The 24,180-nt window shown below is 40.4% G+C and overlaps 1 protein-coding gene across 7 annotated transcripts in view; it reads left to right on the top strand.

Moving 5' to 3' along the window:
- Window positions 1–1,738: 1,738 nt before the first annotated feature.
- The window catches only part of FBXL4 (F-box and leucine rich repeat protein 4), a 69,823-nt gene continuing 47,381 nt past the window's right edge, over window positions 1,739–24,180 (top strand). The window contains exons 1-5 of one of the 7 annotated variants that reach the window (XM_074862128.1): window positions 2,641–4,753; window positions 5,807–6,265; window positions 7,818–7,989; window positions 8,786–9,375; window positions 19,134–19,479. In XM_074862128.1, coding sequence (XP_074718229.1) covers window positions 8,867–9,375; window positions 19,134–19,479 — 855 coding nt within the window. In that variant the 5' untranslated portion in view covers window positions 2,641–4,753; window positions 5,807–6,265; window positions 7,818–7,989; window positions 8,786–8,866. Of the gene's footprint in view, window positions 1,808–2,009; window positions 2,033–2,298; window positions 2,499–2,640; window positions 4,754–5,806; window positions 6,266–6,289; window positions 7,465–7,817; window positions 7,990–8,785; window positions 9,376–19,133; window positions 19,480–24,180 lie in introns of those variants that run through there. The other 6 variants (XM_074862125.1, XM_074862131.1, XM_074862130.1 and 3 more) reach the window with 6 other exon arrangements.

Below are 24,180 nucleotides of genomic sequence, written 5' to 3'. Positions count from 1 at the left end.
CACCTGTCATGGGAGTGAATGGGATAGGCTGGATCGCCTGGAGGTATCCACGTCTCCCCATGGATTATAGAATAACCCTATCAGACCCTATCAATCTCAGTACAGTCTTAAAATAAACACAGGATAGGAATGATTTGGCCAAACACAGACCTCTGTACAGCTATCTCAACTAGTTGCCTGCTTTTTCTTTATAGCCAATAGGCAGAAATAGAAACTTCTAGGTTCCTGGTCTTGGGTGATACATTTAATGCTAAAGTACAAGTCTTAAATGGGTTAGATAAATTGTGCCTTTCAAGTGTTCCCTTTCTCTTCATTTCATTTGGAAAGGGAGGATAGAATGATATGTACAAAACCTAAAATGAAAACAATAACATAAACAAAATAAAACAAAAATTCAGCTTCATGCCGAACCTATTTTCTGACTCAGCAAACATATTCATAATCTTATTTCCATTTTTTTTCCTATTATGAATTCAAATTTTGAGGTGGCCAATGCCTGGGAAGGCGATTATTGAAAGCACCTTTATAAACACTCTGTAGCTAGCACCTAACCGCTAAATGATGCAGAAAGGTGCGTTACACTGCTGGCACTGGAACCTGAAGAGCCTACCTTCCTCTTTGTAGAAGTAGTGCCTTAAAAGATGAGGCTTAAATTGTTATTTTAAAAGGGTACAGTGGCATCTTACGCACATAAGAAAAATATATATGTATGTGCATTTCTGTATGTGCGCACATATGCGCATGCAGGTACGTGAATTGCTTATAAATCGGTTACCTTGGCATGCCTGCCTGTGGAAAGCAGGGTTGTGTAGTGGCCTGCTTACCACTACAGTCAGCAACAGAGAAGCACTCTATCCTAGATTTATACATTTCTAGATTTGGAATTTATTATAAACGTATAGAAATTATATGAAAGCATTATACCTAAAGTACCTTAGATATCAAGTATTTTGAATCTTTTCTGAATTTTTAGAATTATTTTTTCACCACCTAGTCAAAGTCAGCATCGTTATTTTCTACTGTATCTGAACTGTCCCAAGTACCATCTGACATGGGGCATCGCTGGAGACAGGAGGAGACTGGACAGACTGACAGCGGTTTTGTCAGTCGCTGCAGGAGATGGAAGCGGCGATTGAGAGAGAAAGCACAAATGTTTGGGCACACGTAGCGAATTAAAGGGTAGGGAAGCAAAACGTGACACTTCCTTTGCGATATGCCAGTTAGGGACCCAGGAGGCACCACAATTCTCTGGAGCAAGTACTCATTAAGATCAATTAAAATCAGGGCTGCCCTTACGACGCGCCGAGGACTCAAACCACCACGTTAAGAGCATGACCCGGTTGGGCTGGAACTAGGGGGAGACTTAGAAGCCGCCCGTTAAAGAGCTTTGGGAGAAGCCAGGCTGGGGCTTGCCGCGGGCCGGTGGGCTTCCAGAGGGCAGCGCACAGCGCCGCCGCACCGCAGCCGTTCGCGGTAAAACGGCAACACCCAGAGAGGGCTGGAGTCACAAACACTAACGAACCAGTAACCCGCCACCGCCTTTCGCTTGATTTCGCAATTCAAATAAAGAAAAAGGGACGCCAGACCGGGGACTCCCGCTGGGCCGCGTCCGCCACCGCCCTCCGCGGGCCCCGCGCCCGGCGCTGAGGCGCGGGCACGCGCAGCTCGTGGCCCCGCCCCCGCGGCGCCCGGCCGCCGCCGCGCCTCTTCCTCCGGCGCCCCGCCCCCGCCGCCGTACGGGGCTTCCGGCGGCGCCTGGCGCGGCGGCGGCGGCGCGCGGCCCGCGCTGCTCCGCCCTCCGGACGGGGTAGGGTGGCGGCTCCGCTCGGGCGCGGGGGGGCCGCGCTGCTGTACCGGGGCCCCTCCCCTCGGGACACGGCCAGGGGCGGGGGGTCGCCTTGCCTCGGCAGGGCGGCAGGTGCTCGGGCCCCTCCCTCCGCGCCCCCGCCCGGCCTGGCGGCGCCGCCGGGCCCGTGCGCGGCCGGGAGCTGCCCGGTGCCGGTCCTTCGCGGCGGGTGCGGCCGGGCCGCAGGTGTGTGCGTGCCCGCTCGGCGGAGGCCGGGCCGCAGGGCCGGCGCCCCGGCTGCGGTTGGCGGGGCCGAGACGGGCCGTTGTCCGCGCGTCAGGGAGGGGACGCGGAGACCAGCGGCGGCGCCCGGCGGTCCCGCCCGCTTGGGGGTGAGGGTGCCCCACCGGTGCCCGTGGGCCTCGGCGGGACCTGCCCCAGGGGAAGGGCCCTGTCGGGCGAGAGCGGGGGTGCCCGAGGGGTGCGGAGTGGTCGGGCGGAGGTGGGGCGGGGCGGGGCGGGAGGAACAGGCACGGGAGCAGACAAAGGTGGCGGAGCGGGGGCACACGGGCTGGCAGCGTCTCCTGCCCGGCCCTCGCCGGCTCTGGGAGCGTCAGGCTCCCCACGGGTGTCTCTACTGCTGCGTGGCCCCCGCGGTGTTACACGCGTTACACCTTGTTACCCCAGTTTCCCGGTCACAAGAAGAAGCAGGGTAGGAATTTAACTAGCAATACTTATTTATTTACTTAGGTATGCACTTTGGGGCACTTCTTCACGCGAATTGTTATTTATTGTCAGTGCAGGCTGATGAATGGACGGGGCGGGGGGGGGGGGGGGAACTACGTGGCCTAATAGCTACACTCAGTGCAGTGAGGAGGCTGCTGACCAGCGAGTAAATGCTATACAGAGTAGTCATGCATGGAGAGGGAGTACAACTCTGTGAAAAGAAGAATGAGAAGACAAATTGCTTATTGAAAGTAGTATTGAATGGGGATATACATATTATATTTTGGCATGAGGAGGAGAGTTTCACCATAGCTGGAAGGGCAGTTGGTCAGAATGAAATGGTATAGTGCTGGTGACTTCAGGCTTTGGGTAGAATTAATCATTTTTAAAAAGGAGCTACCTGATGATTTACCCATATTGAGAAACAATTTCTCTTATGTGTGAAGACAGCCTCCAGAAGGCAGGGTGGTCACCTGGAGCACGTAATAGATGCCTAAAGAACTTTTGTCTCTGTTACACTGTGCTGCTAAACCACACAACGAGTTCTGGTCCTAGCAGGAAGGAACAGGCAATCAGTGAAGTAATCTGAAATTCTTAGATTTTGCATGTTTTGATGCTCATGACAGCAACACAAGCAAGTTTTTAAATAGATAGAATTTTCGTAATGCTCCAGATTTTTTCAAACTGTAAATTTATAAGTTACAAATGTGTAAAATGTCTGGTTTTAGTGTCAGAACACATTACAGGAAGAAACACAGCAAGTGGGGCCTGAGTTTAAAGTATGCTGTAAGAGTTTATTAATTTTTAATTAATATTAGCTTCTAGTTTCAACAAGTTGAGTGTAGATGTTGGTATAATCTAGGTAATTAACAGCAAGGAATGCTAACCTGTGGTAAAAATACTCTGGTTTAGCCTGTAATGTAAGGATCCAGTATTCCCTCTGTGCATTAATGTACAAAGATAATTAAGAGATTTCCCATTTACCATCTTTTATCTAAGACGCATATATTAAATTGCATTAATCTTTCTTCAGAGATAATACAATCTATTGTTTTTGTCATTTATACGTTCTTTGTAATTTGTCAATGTTGCTGTTTCTCTTATAGTCAAATGAAAGAAAACTCCACACAGTACTCCCAAGTGTGAGATTAGCAAAGCTGGTGTAAAGAGGAATTATTACTATTACCTCTCTGTCTTTAAAAATCAAACCTGGTGTATACATGACTTGTATATATAACATTTGCTTCTCTTGAAGTAGTACAAACTCTTGTCTAACACATGTGTTGCCAGGGATGAAATATGCCATCATTCATTTTTTCCTATGTCTAATATCTGTTACTTGTTATGTTTTTACACACATCCTTCGCTTTGCAGCCCTTTCAAATCCCCAGCATTTTTCTTTATATTTCCCACCTTTTCTCAGTAGTCTGGTTGGTGAATAACTATGTAACTATATAACTACATCCTGTTTCTGCTCTCTTGGGATGAAATTGTGAATAGTGGGGACCCACGTTTGCAAAAACAACCAAAATTAATAGGTACAATAATCATTAACAGGATGGGTTACTTGGAAGCTGGTAGATAGATTTGTGTATATAAACTCCCTGTAAAAAGAGGCAAAAGACTGAAGAGATCTAGTGCTTCTGAATGCTTTAGTTTAATTAGCACCTGTTCCCATGAAATCTGTACAGAAACCGTAAGACATTTTCCTTTATCAAGGTTTGTTGTATTTGAAAGAAGGAGATAGTGAATTACAGTCTTAGAAGGATTTCTGCGTGTATAGCACAAAGGGAAGAAGGGTTAATCATAACAGAAAAAGGGAATTTGCCCATATAATTGAAATAGTTGTCAATTAAATAATGGCGTGAATAGGAGACGTTGTAAATAATGTGATGGGCTTTAATGTATTTTCAAAGAAGGTAGCATCTCTCTCCCTTAGGGAAGTTTTATTCCAGGTCTAGTCCAGTCTGGTTCTCTGGAGTCCTGTCTGTCTTGTAAAACCAGAGATAACGTTTCCATGGCCCTTTGAGCTGGTCTGACCTGGGGCTCTTGCAGTTTTAACTGCCCCCTTGAGCCAGCACTGACTTCATGTTGACTGTCAACGAGTTGGTTCGGGGAGATGAACAGACTGAAAACTACACTTGCTTGTGAGAGTGGTTGGTGTGTGGCTGGCTGAGCCCCAGGACTCATCTGGCTCCCCATGCAGTGCCGGCTGGAGAGGTTGCTGTGAAGCAGAGAGAGGTGGGTCTGTGCGGGGCATGAGATGGGAAGGCAGAGCTCAGGCAGCCCCGAGAGGGGCTGAGGATGGGATCCAGTCCGGAAGTGCAAAATGGACATATAGGCATAGGACAGCACCTCACAATGTCACTGTGCATTCATAGTGCATTGCTTTCCATTTCTAATTGAACCGTTAACGCCCTCTGTGCTAGTCTGTGGTGGCTGCTGAAGGTCCTGGTATTCAACAGCACCATTTCAGTCCATGTAATGGTTTCTTGACAGGAAAAAAAAAAAAAAAAGATATGAAAGAAACCAAAGAAAAGAAGGCTGCTGCTTGGGAGGAGGATAATAAGATACGTTTAAAAGAAACCTTTATTAAGCTTCACTTTGACATAATTATGCCTGTACAAAAGAAAATGTATAATATACCACAGGCCAAAGATGCTGCCAGGGATTGGGAGATACAGTTGCATGGGCCCAAATGGGTCTCTTAAAAATAATCAACCAGTTTGGGGGAGGGGGGAGCTTTCCACATAAACTTTGCATGTATATGAACCACTCCAGAGCTGTCTGTCTTCATGCTTTGCATAGGCCTGAGTCTGCATTATCTTTTTTCAAAGTTAAATCCCTTTAATTGGAAATCAGCTTGACTTGTGGTAGTCCTGAAAAAATCTCTCTATATCATCTGGCCCTACTGATCTGTATTTAATGTAATTCTTTCACTAGCTTATTATCCATTAACCTCCTGAGCAATTTTTCATTCGTCTTTCAACTCCACACAATTCTTAATGCTTCTTTTAAAATGCCAAGAGTTCCTATTTGTATTGTAATCCTAATGCTTATTTATCCTTCTTTTATAATAATTTTCTGTTTCCTCTTTTTATAAACTACTAAATCCTATATTACTTTTAACTCTTTAGAAGTAATTTACCTCCACTTGTATTGTTTAGACTAATACATTTTCATGAAAGCTGTACGCTCTTCCCTGTTTCTTCCAACCTACTTTTGAGCCTGTTGACCAATGTCAGCCAAAATTGACAAAGTGGCATCAGTGTCAAGGTTATCAAATTTTTACAGGTTTTATGAAAATCAAGTTGGTAGAAGGGCAATGACCCAAATTAATGTTTCTGCTAATGGAAAATCTGCAGCATGATTTCAAGTTATCTGCTCTGTTAGGCCTGACTTAAACCGGCCAGCTAGTTGATGTACAGCTCTGAACCAGCCAGTGGTTACGCTGCTCTTTGACAAGCTGATAGGGAGCACCAGCTGGATTTACAACAGTGCTATAAGAGCTCCGGGCTGTGGCCAGAGGATGCCTGGAGTTTGCAGTGCGGCCGTTAAGTTGTATAGGATGTGTATGTGAGATAAGCGATTCACTCCTGATCGTGAAGCACCCCAGCTGAATGATTCTTAAAATCGAGCTCTGTAAAGCCATAATTTCCATGGAGCAACCTTCAAACCATGTTAATCAGTGAAATTTTGAGTCAGAAGCTGGTGTATATGCTGGTCTACACATGATTCCAGGGCTTGACAGCAGTAAGTTTGTTGAAGTTTAATGTCTGTTGGCATATTCTGTAAATAGATTTTTCTTTTTAAGAGGGAAAAATCCAGAAGGAGAATCTATTTGTAATCTTCACTTACATCTTACAGCAGCTCCACATGGAAAAGATAAAATAACAATTTTCAGTTTGGAGTCGGGGGTTTTTTTGGGTTTTGGGTGGTTTTTTTAAGGAGGAGAGATTGGGGGTTGTGCTGCTTTTTTTCCAGTGCCTTTTCTAAAAGGTGGTTCAACAGGACGTTTGGGGGAAATGTGACATTATTGGGTTTTGGCATTCCAGGAGAGCTTAAAGTAGATCCAGCATATCGTCTTATGCATTCCCTTCTGCACCAAATGTCAGGAGTAATTCATGTTGTTGACAGCTATGTCAACATGTGAAACTGAATGAAGGACAGGAACTAAACAAAAAGCTAATAATAGAAGAGGCAAGAAAGTGAGAAGTGAAGGCTTCGTTAGTAAACTTTCTTGCTGTCACGAGTAAGAGGGTCAAATAGGGCAGCCTGTCCTTATCTGTTACCACAAGCGCCTTCTTGTTGGCATCGTTCAAGCGAAAGAGAGCTGTTTGTACATCTATGTGCGTTTTGTGAGTATGGGAAACACGCAGTTTACCCAAGAAACACGCACAGTGGATTTATATACAGTCATACAGAAGTAGCTTTGGTTCATCTCCATTTGTTTAATTATTTACTCTACTTTAAGGTTATGTTTCCAAAAACTCCATAAAGAATGGTCTCACTTGTACCCACTGCAAACATTAAATGTGTGGTTTGTCAGCCAGGCAATGTGAGGCATCATGTTAGTTGTTGTTTGATGTGTCTTCTGTAGTAGAAGAGTCGCCTCTCTTGGTTCAGTGATTTCCACAGTATGCATCCTGTGATAAACTGACAACTCCAGTATAGGCTGTTGAAGAAACATTTATTTTATTTTGGGACATGCTTAGTCATCCTTGTTTTGGGCTTTTAACAGGTTATGGGCATTGCTCCTTATTCTTTCCTAGTAAAGCTGATGAACAAGTTAATTGGAAGACCAGTTTGTGAGAAACAGTTTGTGGTACTGCAGGCTGTGAATTCAGGAGTGCTGTGTTATTGCTCAAGTGTGTTGTGTACTGCTAGCAGAAATCAGAATACGTTCTATGTTTCGTTGTGCATTGGTAAATCTAACGGTTTACATCATGCAGGTATGGAGCAGTGGCTAAATATGGGACGAGCATATGTAAGACAATCTTTATTAGTAGGGAATATGATACAGCCTTTCTGTGTCCTGAAGACAACATTCAGCTATAAATATTTCTTCACCGTTGTAGATAGAAAACTTCAGTAAAGAGACTTACCTTTAATTTGGCTTTTTCGAATTGTTAAACCTACTTGCTTGTTTTACTTGTGATTTGGTGTAGGCTGTGTAAAACACATTGGTATCCTTGATTATTAGTATGTTTTGTGTTGATTTTTTAGGTGGCCTGGCAGTATGCAGACTAGTACATTTTGTGTTTAACTGAATTTTTACATAAATGAAAATGTTTTCTCTTATCAGAAGTAAAATGCTTTCTATAAGGACTTCTGCTTCTGATGCCAGGACTCTCTTGAAGACTTACTTTGTTGCTTGGCTTAAAGGAAGATGATGATGTTAATGAATTCTGAGCATCCTTCAGGAGGCTAGTGACCCTTCTATCATTGGTGAATGCTGTCATGGACAACGTCAAAGGGTAAAGATGGTATTTTATGAGTCTGTTTCAGGCTAGTGCTCTGATACAGGAAGCAGTGGGATAAGTTTTGGTTTAGATTAACTGCCCAAAGCTAGCTTTTTTCACTCTTAAAACCATTCACAAATTATGGGAACAAATTAGAGGAACCAATTTGCTGGGGTAGCTGTCCAGCTTTCTGCGTGAGCTGTCTTTGAAGGGTGTATTTACTCTCCAGATTATAATATAATGTAGATATACTTGAGCTAGCTTTAAATGAAATAACTTGGGTCTGAGAGCAGTCTTACTGCAAAATATAAGCAGTGAAGTAACTTAGGTTTTGTTGATCTGTACTGCTGCAGCCTGACTAGGTACCTGAGTACTTTGTTTAGAAGTCAGTTTTAGTTCAAGTATTTCAAAACTACACTATGGATAATTTTAGCTGTACCTTCAGATACTCTTCTACAGTTGTTTACTGCAAGGGCCAGATTTCATTTCACACTTGATTCATTTCCCTAAGTCAGTGCAAGATTTTTGTCTCTTGATAAATCCCTGAAAATAATGCTTAATTTAACCATTAGTCTTTTTGTTGCTCGAGGGCTAGTTTTGCCTAACGTTTCTTCATAGTCCTTTCTGTTTTTAAACACAGTAAATGAGAAGCCACACTTATTAGCCTCCAACTAAATAATTGTCTTAAAACATTAATAAACTATTTTATTTTAGTAGCAGTACTTTGTTTAAGAGGGTATTTGAAAGAGTATACTTTGCTTTCAAAGAATGTTTTATCTGCTCACTATGTTTATTCATTCTGTTTTATCAGCTCTTTTCCAAAACACCACAAGCAGCTATTGTACCTTATAAAGGACTCCTGACCTTTTGCATCTTCCTAAGTCGTATCTAGATGTCACCAGTGTTTCCCATGTTAACAGTTCTGAGCATGTTTTACTATATGTGCCTTCGGCGCCGAGCTAGGACAGCGACAAGAGGAGAAATGAACAGCCGGAGGGCTATTGAATCAAACACCCGAGCCTTACCTATCAATGTTGAAATAGTTCAGTACGCCAAAGAAGTGTTGGATTTCAGCTCTCACTATGGTAGTGAAAACAGCATGTCATATACCATGTGGAATTTAGCAGGTATTCCAAACGTGTACCCTAGTTCTGGTGACTTTACTCAGACTGCTGTCTTTCGAACTTACGGGACCTGGTGGGACCGTTGCCCGAGTGCTCGGCTGCCGTTCAAGAGGACACCACCCACCTTCTGTAGCCAGGACTATGTGGAACTTGCTTTTGAGGAACCAGTGTATCCCACTGCAGTGCACATTCTGGAAACGTATCATCCTGGAGCTGTAGTCAGGATTTTGGCATGCTCTGCAAATCCTTACTCACAAAATCCACCAGCTGAAGTAAGGTAATTTTTTTTTTTCTCTCCTTTATGCTTTCTTCTGAGGTGCTAAATGCTACAAGTGATTCTGTTTAGTGACCTTTACTTCCTAGTATTTCTTTGGTTTGTATCTGACCCACTAACATTTTCTGTATTTCTGCATGTTTTTAAAACTGTCGTGGCATGTTTTTATAGTAAGTTCAGAGATGTAGATTTTTTTTTCATAGGAATTAATGCAGATCCTAATACCAGATTTGTGTATTGATAATTTTTGTGTTGGAATTTTTATGAGCGATAATTATTATGTATGTAAAAAAATCACTTTTGAAATGACAGTGCTGAGTTGTTCTCTTTCTCCAATAAGAAAAACAAATTGGGTAGAAGAGGCTGAGGATTCACGGTTGCTGTATCATCCTGCTTCAAGTAGCCATAAACTCTTTCTTCTCTCTACATGCTTTATGTTGTATGTATAGTACAATCAGGTACTATAACTATTCATATGGAAATGAGGCCAAAAACAGAAGCACAGAACGGTTGGACAAAAGGTGATGCCATTTGTCTGATCTTCTATTTTTGGTCTGATCAAAGGGTGTGAGCCACACTTCGCTTTTACCCTTGCTTCATAGACTAAAAGAAGCTGATTTCATCCTGTTGGTTTTCCTCATACTCCTGATGAAATTCCGGTTGGGAGGGCAGGAAGATGGGGACCTGGGGTATGGTAAGATAATAAAGAACACTGTGTATGAGGTGTGAGGCTCTTAGGAGGTGAGGAAATGGAAGGAGAAAGAGAGCAGGTAAAAGCACATAGTGGGGAAAACATTGGGAAAAACTATCAGTATATGCAAACAAAGTATTCCATATACATCAAAAAGAGATTAAATGATACCAAACCCATAAAGGAAAGGAGAACTGAAAGAAGAAAGACTTAACAACATGTATCCTGTAGAAAATAATTTGCCAACAAATACTATATTCCTTTAAAGTGCATGCTTTGGCGATATAAGCAGTGTTAGCTTGGATGCTGGGTGTTTTTTCTCTGTCCTGCCCTTTACAGATACAGCTAAAAAGTATACTTTTAGGTCTAACTTAGTATCCCATGCTTCCTAATACTAGGCCATTGATCTGATTTATTCAAAAGTCCTAGAAAATCAGATGTCATGTTACGTGTTCAAAATTCCCAGTGTGATGGTTCTTACTATTATTCTAAAATTCCCAGTCGTACAATCCTGTGTGATTTTTGTCATCTCCTGTTTAGTGCAGTTGTCTGTTTTACAGCTCTCTAATGAGTATATACACTGTATAGCTCTAAAGTAAACATCCGAATTCAAGGAACAGTGATAGGTCAAGCTAATAATAATAGGCCGCCTAACTTCAGAAGTAAGAGTGCGTTTGCCACTGTAATGCAGGACTTATTTATAGGATGGTATTTGGTGAAGGGAGCTTATAAGACTTTTGAACTTAGAACCTAATGTGAAATGACTTTTGGCCAACTGCCCTGTGAACTTTCATTTTACTTTTTTATTTTATGATGTAGATTTTACTGCTTTATAATGTAGCACAGATTTATGTAGAGATTATTTCTGTAACTGTTGATAATACTGCATTAGAGTAATAGTAAGATAGTGTGCTGCAGGGCAATACAAGGATATAATTCTGAGTAATAAGCTAATGCTAATTTTATAAAAAAGTCTGTTTAGGCTTTGATTCTTAAAACAATACATTTTTTAGTTTTATGTAAAGCTCAAGAAGTGTTGAAGGAAAGCTCAAGAAATGTTAACTAAAGGAGCTATTTAGTAAGGTGCACTAAAAAAAAATTGTTCAGAGAGCTAAAAGATGGAAGTGAAAATACTAATACAAAGCTTTTCGGGATGTGCTTTATGATTCCTCTCTGGGTATTGTCAGAGTGAGAGCACAGACTTTCCCTTCTTCAAAAAAAAGGATGAAGTTTCTGTGGGACCCTGCTTTTTAATTTGTAGGTAGGAGTATCTTCTGTGCTGCCTACCTAGGTTAACAACATTGTTGGTTAGACGAAGGCTGTCTCAGGGAGCCTTAGAACGAGTTGTCTGTTCTGCATCTTTAGTACTTGCCAGTCTTGATGCTAAAGTGTTAGAGCGACTTTTTTTTTTCTCCTTTTGGCTTACCTTTCCTCAGCAGGACTTGTCTGTTCAGAGCTGCACGTTTGGTTTGTCTTCTTTCTTCTGAAAGAAACAAACCTGTCATGCATGGTGTCTTGAAGGGAAGATGAAGGAACCCTTTCTCCACATGAGGTGTGCAGTATTTTTTCTCTGTTCATCTGGTCACCTTTATGAGGGGAATATTAAGAGTTGCAAGAACACAGTCTCTTTTCTGCTTTAGTTCTTGGTTCCCTGTTTTCATTTCCAAAAATTTTCTGAGATGCCAACTAAGAATTATTTTTGTGATGGTGGAATGCTGCTGATAATCTAAGGTGATTCTGTGTTTAACTGATGTTTTGGACTTGAAGAACTGCCATACTGTTTTCTTCTGTTAAAAAAGGCCATGTCCCAGTTATTCGAAAGGCATTTAGAATCTTGTTTTCCTCTTCTGTCTATTTTGATACTCAATTTTAAATCACCTTATTACCTAAAAACCTTCAAGTGCTGCTTTGCTTTATCTGCTGACTCTGGATCTGTTTTTTTTTCTGAATGTCAGTGTAGAAAGGGCAGGTCATTAGAAAGGTTCCTTTTCACCAGTTCTTACTTTGATATAAAAAGGCCAAATTAATGGTGGAGTCAAAACTGTTGAGAGGAGGTCTATTGGGACTTGCTGTAATGTTATGCTTAGTGGATTATACTAGTCCCACTGAGTAATCTTTTTCCCTTTGTTTAGTATTTAAAATGTCAGTTCATCCAAGATTTTGCTCTGTGTGTGATGGTTTAGCCCCCGCCGGGGTCTGAGACCACGCGGCCGCTGCCCCTCCCCCACAAAGGGAGTGAAATACAAAGCCCCAAGACTGAAATAAGGAAAGGTTTAATACAACAGTGCAACAGCAACACAACAAACAACAACAATAACAATAACAGTAATAGTGATAGCAATGAACAGAGCAAAATAGCTACCAAATACAGCAGTTTGAAGCACGATGTACAAAACCACGAGTGCACCGCGCTCCGCGCCAGGAAAATGTGACCTGCCAGGATGTGACGTCCCATGGTATCTGAATAACCCGGCTAGAGCTCCCCCCCACTGCTGGGGAAACTTAACCCTATCCTGGTTAAACCAGGACACTGTGCAAAAGCTCCTAACCTACAGGAAGCTCTGTAAGGACTTGGTATACCACAGTCCTTGCTCAAGAGGACTTTATTCTTGTAGAAAAACAGCTATAGCTCACATAGTTGGCCAGTGTACTGCTCTGCTGTTCGCTTTATGCTTCAGTTGCATCAAAGAACGACTTGGGCAGGTGTTCAGAAAAAGGTCTTTAGTTGTGTTCCTCTGTTGCTGGTGCACTGAATACTGCTATCAGTTACAGCTTTCTATGACGCTGTCTCAGTCTTTTTGGAGATCAGCTGTTCATGGAATGGGAATTAGCATTTATTTTTCAGAATTGAATGTAATTTTTCCTAAATAATTCTAATGGTTAAAATAAGACAGTTAATTTGAAGTTTTTTCATTATGGTTTAACCAGCTTCCAGCAATTTGAGGATTCTCTGTACTCTCTTATCTTTTGTGCTTTAAACACAGAAGACATTATATCACTCTCCTCTGCATAAAACAATTTTTAAAAATCATAAATGTCAGAGAAACTGCTGTCTTTACACATGGAGACCTTTTGTGCTTTTCATTAGTGCCACTCACACCTTGACTGGTGAGAAGTGTTTGGTAATTTCTCAAGCTATACTGGCATATGTTAGTATTCATGTACACATTTATTACATGAATTATCTGAGTGCAGAAAATCCAAGCAAAAATTAATAATCTGAGATTAAGAAAATATTGTAGCATATAGTCTCAATTTTTATGTGAAGAAATCCCTCCCTTTCTTGTATTGTGTTTTGCTATGATTATTATACTAGTGTAGCCTTGAGATTTTGTACTGTGGGGCACATTCTGTGTACTTAGGGTTTGGTGACAATGATGAGTCCCTCTTTTTCCAGTGGAAGAGGCAGAGCTGCACACAGGCATGATGGGGATGACACACCCTGATAGTGGTGTGATCTGAACCCAACCAAGGGAATTTTCTTTGTTTCTCATAGTGGATTAGATTGATGGATAAGCTATAGCTAGATTCTCTGATGATAAAAATGTTTTCTTTCCTGTTTTGTTTTTCCTCCTCATTTACCCAGAAGGCTTACTTTTGGTGATTCCCTAATGGCTTCTTTGGTATCAGCCCTTTTGAAACATTTTGATACTCCTAATAGTTAGCTGCTGTCAGACAGGGAGAGTTTGTGTGTGTTTAAATAGGAGCTTTCTAGTCAGAAATTATTTTTTCAGAAGTTTTTCAACTTTTTCTTTTTACAAAAATAACTCTGCTTTTTAAATTTGGAATATAAAAGAAAAAATTGTTCCCTGTTCTTCTTCAGTCATGGTCTTTTTTTAACTTAATTTGACAGTTTCTCTTATCTCATGTACATTATAGTGACACCACATATTCATGTGCTTTTATAAAAGCTCAAAACCAGAGATTCCTAACTAGTCTGGGATGTGTGGCAGTGCTTGGGGTGATGTTTCATAGCATATGTCCTTACTGCTATGTGATGATTGCTTCTTTAGTAGATTGGAGATTGTTTTATGATTATTTTTTTCTTGTTTTCCACAGATAGTGTAACACTGATTAGGTTGTTTCCCACAGGTGAGATACCATGATCATTTGACTGACTGGAAGCAGTTCCATTCTGCCTTGTGTGTTCCCGTCATTTATTTCTATTTAATTTAATTTCTTTCATGTTATTTAGAATTTTGCTAGATGCTCTTTTGAGTAAAATTCTGAGTTTGATTTGCAGATGAGCAGCTTGGCTCAGCATTTCCTAGCTTAGTGGTGTTTGCTGCATGCGAGGTTCCTTTCTCTTTCTGAAGGCCTTGAAGCCTGTAGAGGCAGAAGCTGCTTCAACCAGAGGAGCAGGCTAAGGAAGATGGACAAAATAAAAGGCTCCCTCTCCTTCCATTAGGAAGTTCATTGTACCAGCAATACAATGCTAATCCAGGTAGGAATGTTGTGGTTTTGTTTGCTGGCGTCCAGGGTAGGGATCAAAATGTTTGATGAAAAAAAAAATCTCCTGTTCTGATAAAGGGAGTGAAACCAGAAAGGCGGTGCACTGATTGTAAAATATTGTGAGTCTCTTGCTTTTAGAGAGTGGCATTCGGATGGTTCTTTCGTTCTACCTTTTGTTCCCTGTGAATCTCAGATGAAGGCACCCAAAACACTGTTGATACCATCAACACATTAGAGTGTGATAAGGGACCTTCAGGGCTGTATCTCACCTATGTGTAACACACAGTTTAAGTTCTAGGCACTTGTGCCCTTACTTATAATTTGTTTTGACATCTTCAGGGAAACAGCTTTTTCTTGTCCAGATGACTGCAATAGAAGAATGAATTCTGGGTTCATGGGGCACAGTCATTTTTGAGAAACCCATAAAAAGCTCATGTGAACAGAACAGTTACTTGAAATATGTTTTGCTATTTTAAATGCCCTGAGCATTCTTGGAGTCCTGTCTGCTCTCTTTGGTATCTCAGAAATGAACTCTCAAAGTGGAAGTGGAAATCTGCTGCATATTCCCCCATACTAATTAGACTGCTGTGAACTCTGCTTATCGCCTTGATCTGAATGGTTCTAAAATTGTTCTCATGATCAGTCTTCCCTGCCTGTTGTATTTATAAACAAACAGCTGTGGTTGGGGTGCACTTTCCAGGTTATGTTGAACTTGGTGTGCCAAAGCATCCCTGGCATGTTAGCAGGCAGGAGATATTTTCTTGTAGGTAGCCTGGAGATTATTTACAGAGCACTTGCTTGGATAAGAGCAGATGGGTTGTATTATAATCACATATCATGATTATAATTGTTGCAGAAGTTGCAATTTCAGTGAAGATGTGGTCATATTATTCTCTGACTTATGTTCTCCTTGTTGGACTATCTGAAATTTTGCCTTCTTTTGGCTTTTAACACAGCTATAAGTTTCTCAGGACAGGGTATTTATTTTTTGTGCTTGAGTCGCATGTAGTGCTTTATTCACTTTCTACACCAATCTCAATTTTACAATGCAAGAAATCTCGGCAGATTGTGGGCAAAGTTTAATCTTGTCTTGCTGGAGAGAAATCTGATTACTTTTCCTAGGAGCCACTTTTCCAAAGAACCTTTCTTATATATTTTCTTCAGAACTAACCAGGTCTACTTGGGCATCATCTTAGCCATTAAAAACCTTCCCAACAGCTTTAGATCAACAGAAAATTAAACAAGCACTAAATATGTGCTCCCATATGACACAAACCTTGCAAGTATGTTTCTCAACCTACAAGTCACTAGACTGTATTTTCCTTCACGGTGAGGGAAGGAGAATGGAAATTTTTTTTTACCACATAGGTGTATGGAACCTATAGTATCAGAAATCTGAACAGAATGAGTTCCTGGCTATCTTCATGAAGTAGAGAGAAATCTAATGGGAAAACTGAGTCCATTAAAGCTGAATGGAAAAACTTCACTCAAAGTCCTCATTTTCTTCAATCACTGGAGAAAATACTACATGTTACTGCCTCTCTTTCAGGCTTTGCATGGCAGTGTACTGAGGCTTTTTAGCACATTGCTGGAGAAACCTTCTTATCAAAGCACTCTCATTGCAACATCTTTGATCAGCTGTTACTGTATACCTGCAAGACGTGAAGACAAACAATGTCCTACCATCAGTCATTTGATTCTGCTTTATTTTTTGAGAGCTACCTAATTAACTCAAAGGGGTTAGGTGGTGGGAAGAATTCCTTTGACTTCTTTGCAGGTGTCTTTTGGGATTCAATTTCTTTTTGTTTTCGGTTAAACAGTTTATTGAGCATCTTAAACTTGGAACAAATGCAGACAACCTTATTAGGGAAGCTGATTTTGGTACATACCCTCAAACCAGAACTGACTGTCAAAATGCCTTTTCTTCTGAATGATTTTGAAATGGATGACCATAACAAAAAAATGCTCCAGAACAGAAGAAATGTGGTTCTTATTGTAACCTCTTGGAAATTTAGACTTTTTGATCCATTTCCAACTGTGGAGTCTTTACTCCCATTCAGATTACATGTAGTCCATTCAAGTGTCAAAGCGGTGATCCTAGAGGAAGAGACCACTTCCAATTGCAGTAATGTGTGTATTAAGAGTATGTCTACACTCAGCAGGAATTTACCAGTGCTGACTCAGAGCAATTGCTATGCCCCGTTTCTGTGTGTGGTGCCACAAACACAGAGAAGAACATCAAATCAACCTGGTAGACTTGAGATATTCCAGCTAAACCAACAGTTAACTCCTTTAAAGTTAGATTGGTGGGCTGTTGATGGAAAGACAACAGTGTGGCAATGGCAGTGGAAAGCAGTCACGGGTCTTGTTCATCAGCACTTGGTATGTGATGCGGAGTTTCCCAAGATTGTAAAGTCATGCTGTGTGTCTTTAGTTTATTGCAAAGAATGGATACTAGAGACACTGCTTGCTGAAGGAGGTTATTGCTCTGCAATTTGATGAACCTAGACCTCCAGATGCATTATTTTTTTCCAGAGCTCTGCTACTGCTAGGTAATCCGCTCTCCAGGGCACCAAAGGAGAAGTCAATAACTGAGACACATTCTGTTAAAAGTTGATGTACTAAGTTTTTCACTAATTTAGCATGTGCCAAATTAGTGAAAAAATAGCCTTGAGTTTTCCCTAACGATAGTTTGGGTGGGTATATGAAAGTGTCTAAGCAAAATGTCAGATGGTGATCTGGATGTGTTCAAGAAAGGTCATGTACATTGCCAACATTAAGTATTTGCTTAGGGAATCGACCTGTGTGAGAGGGCGTGACAGTGGAACTACATCTGTTACTTTTTGCCATAAGTTGACATTTCCTAAATTAATTAAATATTTTCTTAGTAATAAGTCTCTCATAAGAACTGTTAAACTTAGGGTAGAGTTGTCCACTGTCCTACGTTGGTACTTTCTGATGTGCCATATATTCACCAGTCCTGCATGTTTGTTTTTAGTTCATGACTTTTTTTTTTTCCCTTTGACAGAAGACTTCTGCAGGCCTCCTATTCTACTGTAAGGTATTTGTGGAGAGTGGCATGGTGTAGGATAGGAAAACTTACCTGTGCATATCTGAAAATGTCCATTATGAAATGGAAATTTCAGTTGATATGGATTAATTTTCCTATCCTGGAAATAGTAGCAAATATCAAGCTTCTAAGCCTTATTTATACTGCGTGCTATGTTTTAATGAAGGTCCTTGTATATGTTTTACTTTCTGTCATGATGACCAAAGTTTGAGCATTTGTTTCTGGAAAATAAAGCATGTTTGATTTTTTTTTTTAATTAATTTTTTTTTCCCCATGTGTTTTGCAGTGTCGGTGTTGAGCAATACTTGTAAGTTCAGAGTAGTGGTATGCGGTAGGGAAAGCCGAGATGCTGAGGTACTGGGGAGCAGATACAACGTTTGTGATGCATGTAACAGGACAAGTAGCCTGAGAGAAATCCTTGAAGCTGGGGCTGGGGTGATTGGGAAGAGATGGAGTAAGTATGGAAGTGTCTGGGTTATGCCCATGGGACACAGAGATTGCTGTTAAGTGTACTGTCAAAGGGAGTAGCAGTGGTGCTGCTGAAGGCTTCCTTCTTTAGGAATTAAGACTTGAGGGAGGAAAAGATGGGCATCAGTGACTGAAGGCCCTCTAAGATCCATTCACTGGATGAGAACCTGTGCAGATAAAAAGAGCATGTTTCTGTTTTCAGGCCTTTTGGCAAATTTGGAAGCACTGAAGACCTAAGACTTGATTCTCCAGATTACTCAATTGGCAGCAAGTTTCACTGTCATTTACTGGAGGAGATTTGATGTCTGTGTGTGGAAGTAAGGATTTATGTATGGAAGGTCTGTGCATGCCCTGAACCTCCTTCTGTCACTGGACCAAAGAGGAGAAAAACTTTTCAGTTTAGCAGTTTGGAAATTGTAATGTTTTTTGCAAAGGACCCTTTCAAAAATAACTTGAAGATTCTATTTTCTTTGGTAATTTGACAGTGAATTACTTTTAAAAAGAATAGTTTGCTTACCTAGACAAACAAAGTTTAGATTATTTTTTAAATAATTTGTAGTGCTGCAATTTAAACAGGTTTGATGTTAAAGAATCTGAGCTGTGGGGTTTTTTTTGACTTAATTATTTTTTGTGAAAACCTTTTGTGGGAAATAAGAGAGGCTAACTGCCTGTATATTTGGGTTACGTGGCAAGACTGTTCCCTGCATACTTACACTAACATGCCATCATTGTAAAGACATCTGTAATCCATTTGTTATGATTGCCTTACCTGTGAGATGTTAGAACAACTTGTGCATAAATAACAGTACTCTAACACAAGTGTGTGACTATGAGTATACAGCTTGTTTTGTTAGGAATGCAGAGAAAATATGCAGAGGTCATGCATTAGGGTGCCCTGTTAAATTCATCCTTAGGATATTGACCCAGTCTAGGAAAAACATAATTTTCATTGTCTTTTCAACCACTTTTCTCACTTGTTTAATACTTCTGACAGAACCACTCTTACTGTGTTCAGGAATTGCTTTAGCAACTTTGATTTTCATCTTTATACTGTCTGTGTGTGCAATTTTTCTTTCACAGATGGGAAATCCTTTGGTCCGAGGCACCTACAAAGGTGAATGGTCCTCAGGCTCGGCAATTCACACCTTGTATCAAACAGATAAACTTTCCCACAAACTTAATCCGACTGGAAGTGAACAGCTCTCTTCTGGACTATTATACTGAATTGGATGCTGTAGTACTACATGGTGTGAAAGAGAGACCTGTGCTTTCACTTAAGACTTCGATGATTGACATGAATGATATTGATGAAGATGAGGATGAAGAGAAATATGGCTGTGGAATGGACACCCTTAATAAACAGTTCAGCATTGTTACCCTCAGGGAATGGCCAACTAACGGATATTTTGATAAACTGCCTTACGAGGTATGAAAAGCATGTTTATACTCAATGTATTTGCCTTGATCGTTAAGGGTGCAAAGGTGCTTTATAGGGTACTGGTCAAGATTGTTTTTTTTTTTTCCAGTTAAGAGTTCTGCATTCTTTTGTGAATCTTCTGTGGTTACTGTAGTTATGCCTGAATTACGTGAATCTGACTACTTCCATGGATGGATATTAGCAAGCTGCTTAGCTGGTATTTGCATAGTTATTGCACTTTTATTTCTCAAGAATCTGTCCACTCACACAACAGTTTTTACACCAGTTATTCTAGCCTTGGATTTCTAGCTGTTGAATTTAGAAGTTTCTGGCAGTTTTCCAGCAGTTTTAGTCCTTGTGCTTGATGAAGATGATGTGTAAAAGAGATATGAAAAGATAGAACCAAGATCTGGGAGTGGAAATAGTTTGTAACAGGCTAAAAGTTACTTTTTCTGTTATCTCTCTTACAAAAACCCACAACTTTGTTCTTGAAACTGCCATAAAATTTTCATCTCATTATGAAGTAAGCTTCTTCCATCTAAGTTCTGATTCATAGTGCGGGTGAAAAGTGTTATAGCTGGACTTCTGTCTTGATCTGATGTTTGCTACTTTTTGTTCTATCATTAGCACAGAAAACAGTTGTGAAGAAACTACTTTCATATCCCCTGGCAGTGGGGCAGTTGCAAGTGTGCTCAGAGTCTGTGTAGATAAATATTTTCTTTCCTGTAATTTCCAGTATAATGAGCTTGTGAAGTATGATTGCTGAATATTGTGTGCAGGCCAGAAAATTCTCAGTGGGGTGTAGCCATTTATGGAGGGTAGTACCCTAGCTAGAGTAAGATTTGAGACATGAAATAATCATCTTCTCTCCTGAAATAAACTGGGTTTGCACATAGTGAAAGGGAGCCTTTACTTGCCTGTCAGACCTCTGGACTTGGACAGAGACATGACTGTTCCTGCTCTTCAGTGTACTGCGGTCTGGCAAAAGAAGCAAGTGTTTGTTTACTGCGGTAACTCGTCAAATGCTTAAAGGCTTAATTCAAACTCGATTTTGAAAGCAAAGGGAGGATGGTGAGAGATGCTGTCACGGATTTCAGGGCATTTTCAGAAATACGTGATTTAATCAAATAGTATTTTGGTTTTGTCACATCTTCTGTCTCTACCCCAATTTGGCATGTGAAGGCCATGGTTGAGTGACCATGTGCCCTAGTAACCTGCAGAAGTTTGCTGTGCTTGGAAAGAGGAAAGAGAGGAAGAGAATGTAACAACTCTCTCCATCTTCCTCCTGTGTATTTATCTTCTCTTTGGAAGTGGAATAATAAATGAGGATACTAACTTCATCCTGCGTTAGCTCTAGTGGTTTTTTTTTCCCCAGAGTCAATATAGTGTTTAATATATTTTACTGTCAGTGCTTGTATGTCAGTGCTGAAGTAAAGAAAGCACTTTGCATATGCAAAGGTGCAGTTGATTCCAGAACATCTTAAAACGTATAACTGTTTGAAACTTTGAAAATGTGTTGGTTTTAGTCATTCAAATAAATTAATTATAGAGAAAACTTGATTTAAATCTAGGAAGTGTTGTTTGAAAAGGCTGGATAAATTGATTTGTAGTACAGTAGACTACCAGAGAGATTAATTAATCTCTTTTCTGTTCCATGATTATATGTATTAAGGTATAATTTAGAAAGTATTTGTGTAGTCCTGTTACTCCTATGAACTTCTGCCTCCACGTACTTTATTGTGCTTTTCTGCTTTCCTGTTTGTGTACCAGCTTCCTTTTTTATCCATTCTTTAACATGCTTGGTTTCATGAATGCATTTAATTGGTCTATCAATACCAAGCACATTTTTTTTCTTCTGCTTTGATTTAAAGAAATTGAAAATATGGGTGGAATATTTATCAGAAAACTACAAAATATTATTTCTGGACTGTTTTTGTAACAGCAGAAATCCCTGTCTCCTACTTTCTTGGTCCAGCTGGAAGGTTTGGGTATCAGAACAACAAAAATGTTGTACTTTGCAGTAAGACTTTTTTTTACTACATCAGATATGGGAACAGTACTGTGCATACTGTCTTCAAGACTGACAAGTGTCAGATTTTCTGGGAAGTGTTCGAACCTTGTAATGGTGAAGTAAGGCAACCGCTGATTCCTTCCAGTTTTGATTGATACATTACATGAAAAATTGTATCTTTTTATACGTTCATGTTGACTGTGAACGTTTAACTGGCCTTAGTCTTCATACATATGCCTATTCTTTGAGCTGTTTCAGGCTTTTTCATACTACCCTCCATAATTCACAAAATACACAGGCTGAATGGTCTTCTGTGCTAATCTTAAAGTAAGCAGCAGTTCCTCCAGCCTTTGTTTTGCCTTCGTCGTCTTTCTGAAACTTCCGTAGACTATCCTTTCATAGACTTGTGTTGTTCTTCAGAATGACATTAGGAATGGCTTGCTGCAGTGTGAGCTCTAAAAACATTGTAAGAGTTCAGAGTGCTCCTGCCAGCAAAAGAGAAAAATGCTCAACTGATGGGGCACAGATTTCCTTAGAAGTGGAATCTTGGATGAACTAGGTGAGAGAATTTTGCTTCCCTGCTCCTGGACAGTGTTAACCAGCAGTTAGTAGCTGTGAAGTACTTATACTATCATCTGTTCTCCAGAATTACCTTAAAATTGAGGAAGGATTTTCTAGGAGACACTTCATATCCTTGTGTGTCTTCCCAGTTACCTTTGACTAACTTGTACTGCTTGTAAAGTGGAAGGAGGAAGGCCTTAGTCCTAGCAGACTTTGCAGGAATGTTTGAGACCTGAAGGCATGAACAAGTTAAAAGCCTGTGAGAAAGATGAAGAATACCTGCCACAACGTACCTGTTGCGCAGTTTGAGACTCACCAAGATGTGCCAGGTACCAAGAACCTAACTTTTGTTCTTCATAGAGAAGAGTCAGGAGAAATACTGCATGCTGCAGTCCAAAAGATTTTTTTTAATATAAATTTTGATATAAAAAGATATAAATGACATCTTTGTCATTCCTTGAAGCCAATTTTTCCTAAGGCTGCCTACAAGATTTATGAGCTGTTCATGTCTACTGGGGAAGTGAATTTCACCGCTAAATGTGGATTTGGCAACTATGTTCTGGGAAAATGGGTCTTGAATGTAAGATCTGCATCCCTTAAACGATACTTAAAAGAGTTGGAGCAATAAGCATGAGCATTTTTTAAGTGTCATACACTTTTTTTCCCTCAACAGTAAACTTCTTACAGAACAAATATTTGTAGGCTTCCAGATAATCAGCAAGATTTTATGCCTCTCTTTGGAAAGAGAAACTCATGAGGGTCTTAAAAGCTGTCTTAACAGCTAATAACTACATGGCACAAGATTTCCTTCAGATAATGGCCAATACACTTCCAGTTGCTACAGCAGACTAGACTCTGAGCAATGACACATGGAGAAGATCTCTCCAGCTTTAGCCCTCCTGGAGTTTCAGTTATTTGATCGTGCAGTGTCAGTAGGATCCTTTTCTGTTCGTTGATTCAAGAAGGGGCTTAAAGCCTTTATAGCCTTCCATTGCTGAGAGGATCAGAACCTATAGCCTGGTGATGTAAAGCCTACTCTGCCAAAGCAGAGTGGAATATAGATAAGAGAGACTTTAAATAGTTGTGTTTTGTGAAACAGTTGCAAGATCCCCTTGTGTTCATGTGGGCTATTAAATGTGTATGTATTTGCTGCTGCAAGCTATAGGATCATGGAGCTAGGGATTCTGTTCTCTTAAACTACGTTGAGGAATGTCAAAAGCCCAAGAATACCATCTTCTCCTTCCTGCCTTCTCTCTTTGCCTTTTTGCGCGCATATCCTATCTGAACATGTCTTAGTATCAATTCTAATTAGAGTCCAAGCTGTGGCAGCTCTAGCTGCAGAATGAAAAAAAATTGCACGTCATTCATTTGCATATTTCTGAATGAGTGGTTTGTATAGGCCAACATATTTTCATATTGAAGGGACTCATGTTGAAGAACCGAAAGAGGAAATCTGTAGAAAGTGCAGATATTCTAGGTTTGATCAGCGTCCAAGCATTATTTTCTGACCAAAGCAAGTTCTGCATTATTGTGTTCTAGCCACAGAAAGTATTTTATTTGGTACAAATGGTTATTGCTTGCTTTTAGTCAGCAAAAAAGCTTAAAAAAAGCTAGAGAAGCTTTTGGGTACGTAAGTACTATTAGGAGCTATGCCATTGGTAAAGTTTTACCACATGTATTGAAGAGTGTGATGGAGATCCTGTCTGAGCTAATAAGTGAACTTTGCAGTGGGTGAGATGTCTGGGGTTTTTTAAGATGTTACATTTTTTAATTGATAATTCACAATATATGCGTATATATAAGATGCTACAATCAGGGAGTATGATGATGATAAAACACACGTGGATCAGTTATGAATCAGGATCATTTTTGTGCTCAAACAGCACACAATGAATTTGTATACTGCCATTTGTTGAATTGTGGAGAATTATGATTTGGAAACCTCCAGTTTTTGGAAGTTCTCAGTGTAGTGGATGTTGATCTCACTGCACCTCTACTGCTATTATGTGCCATGTTTGCCCTGGAAATAGGAGAGGAAGGTACTTTTGTACTTTTGGTCCATCATAACCTAAAAAGGCAATCAGTGTCGTATAAATTACATTTTGTTTTCCTCTTTATACTCTTTTGTATTGCTTTTC

This window comes from Strix uralensis, chromosome 3, assembly GCF_047716275.1.
Source record: "Strix uralensis isolate ZFMK-TIS-50842 chromosome 3, bStrUra1, whole genome shotgun sequence".
NCBI classification, from domain to species: Eukaryota; Metazoa; Chordata; class Aves; order Strigiformes; family Strigidae; genus Strix; species Strix uralensis.
This window is presented reverse-complemented; position numbering and strand designations above follow the sequence as displayed.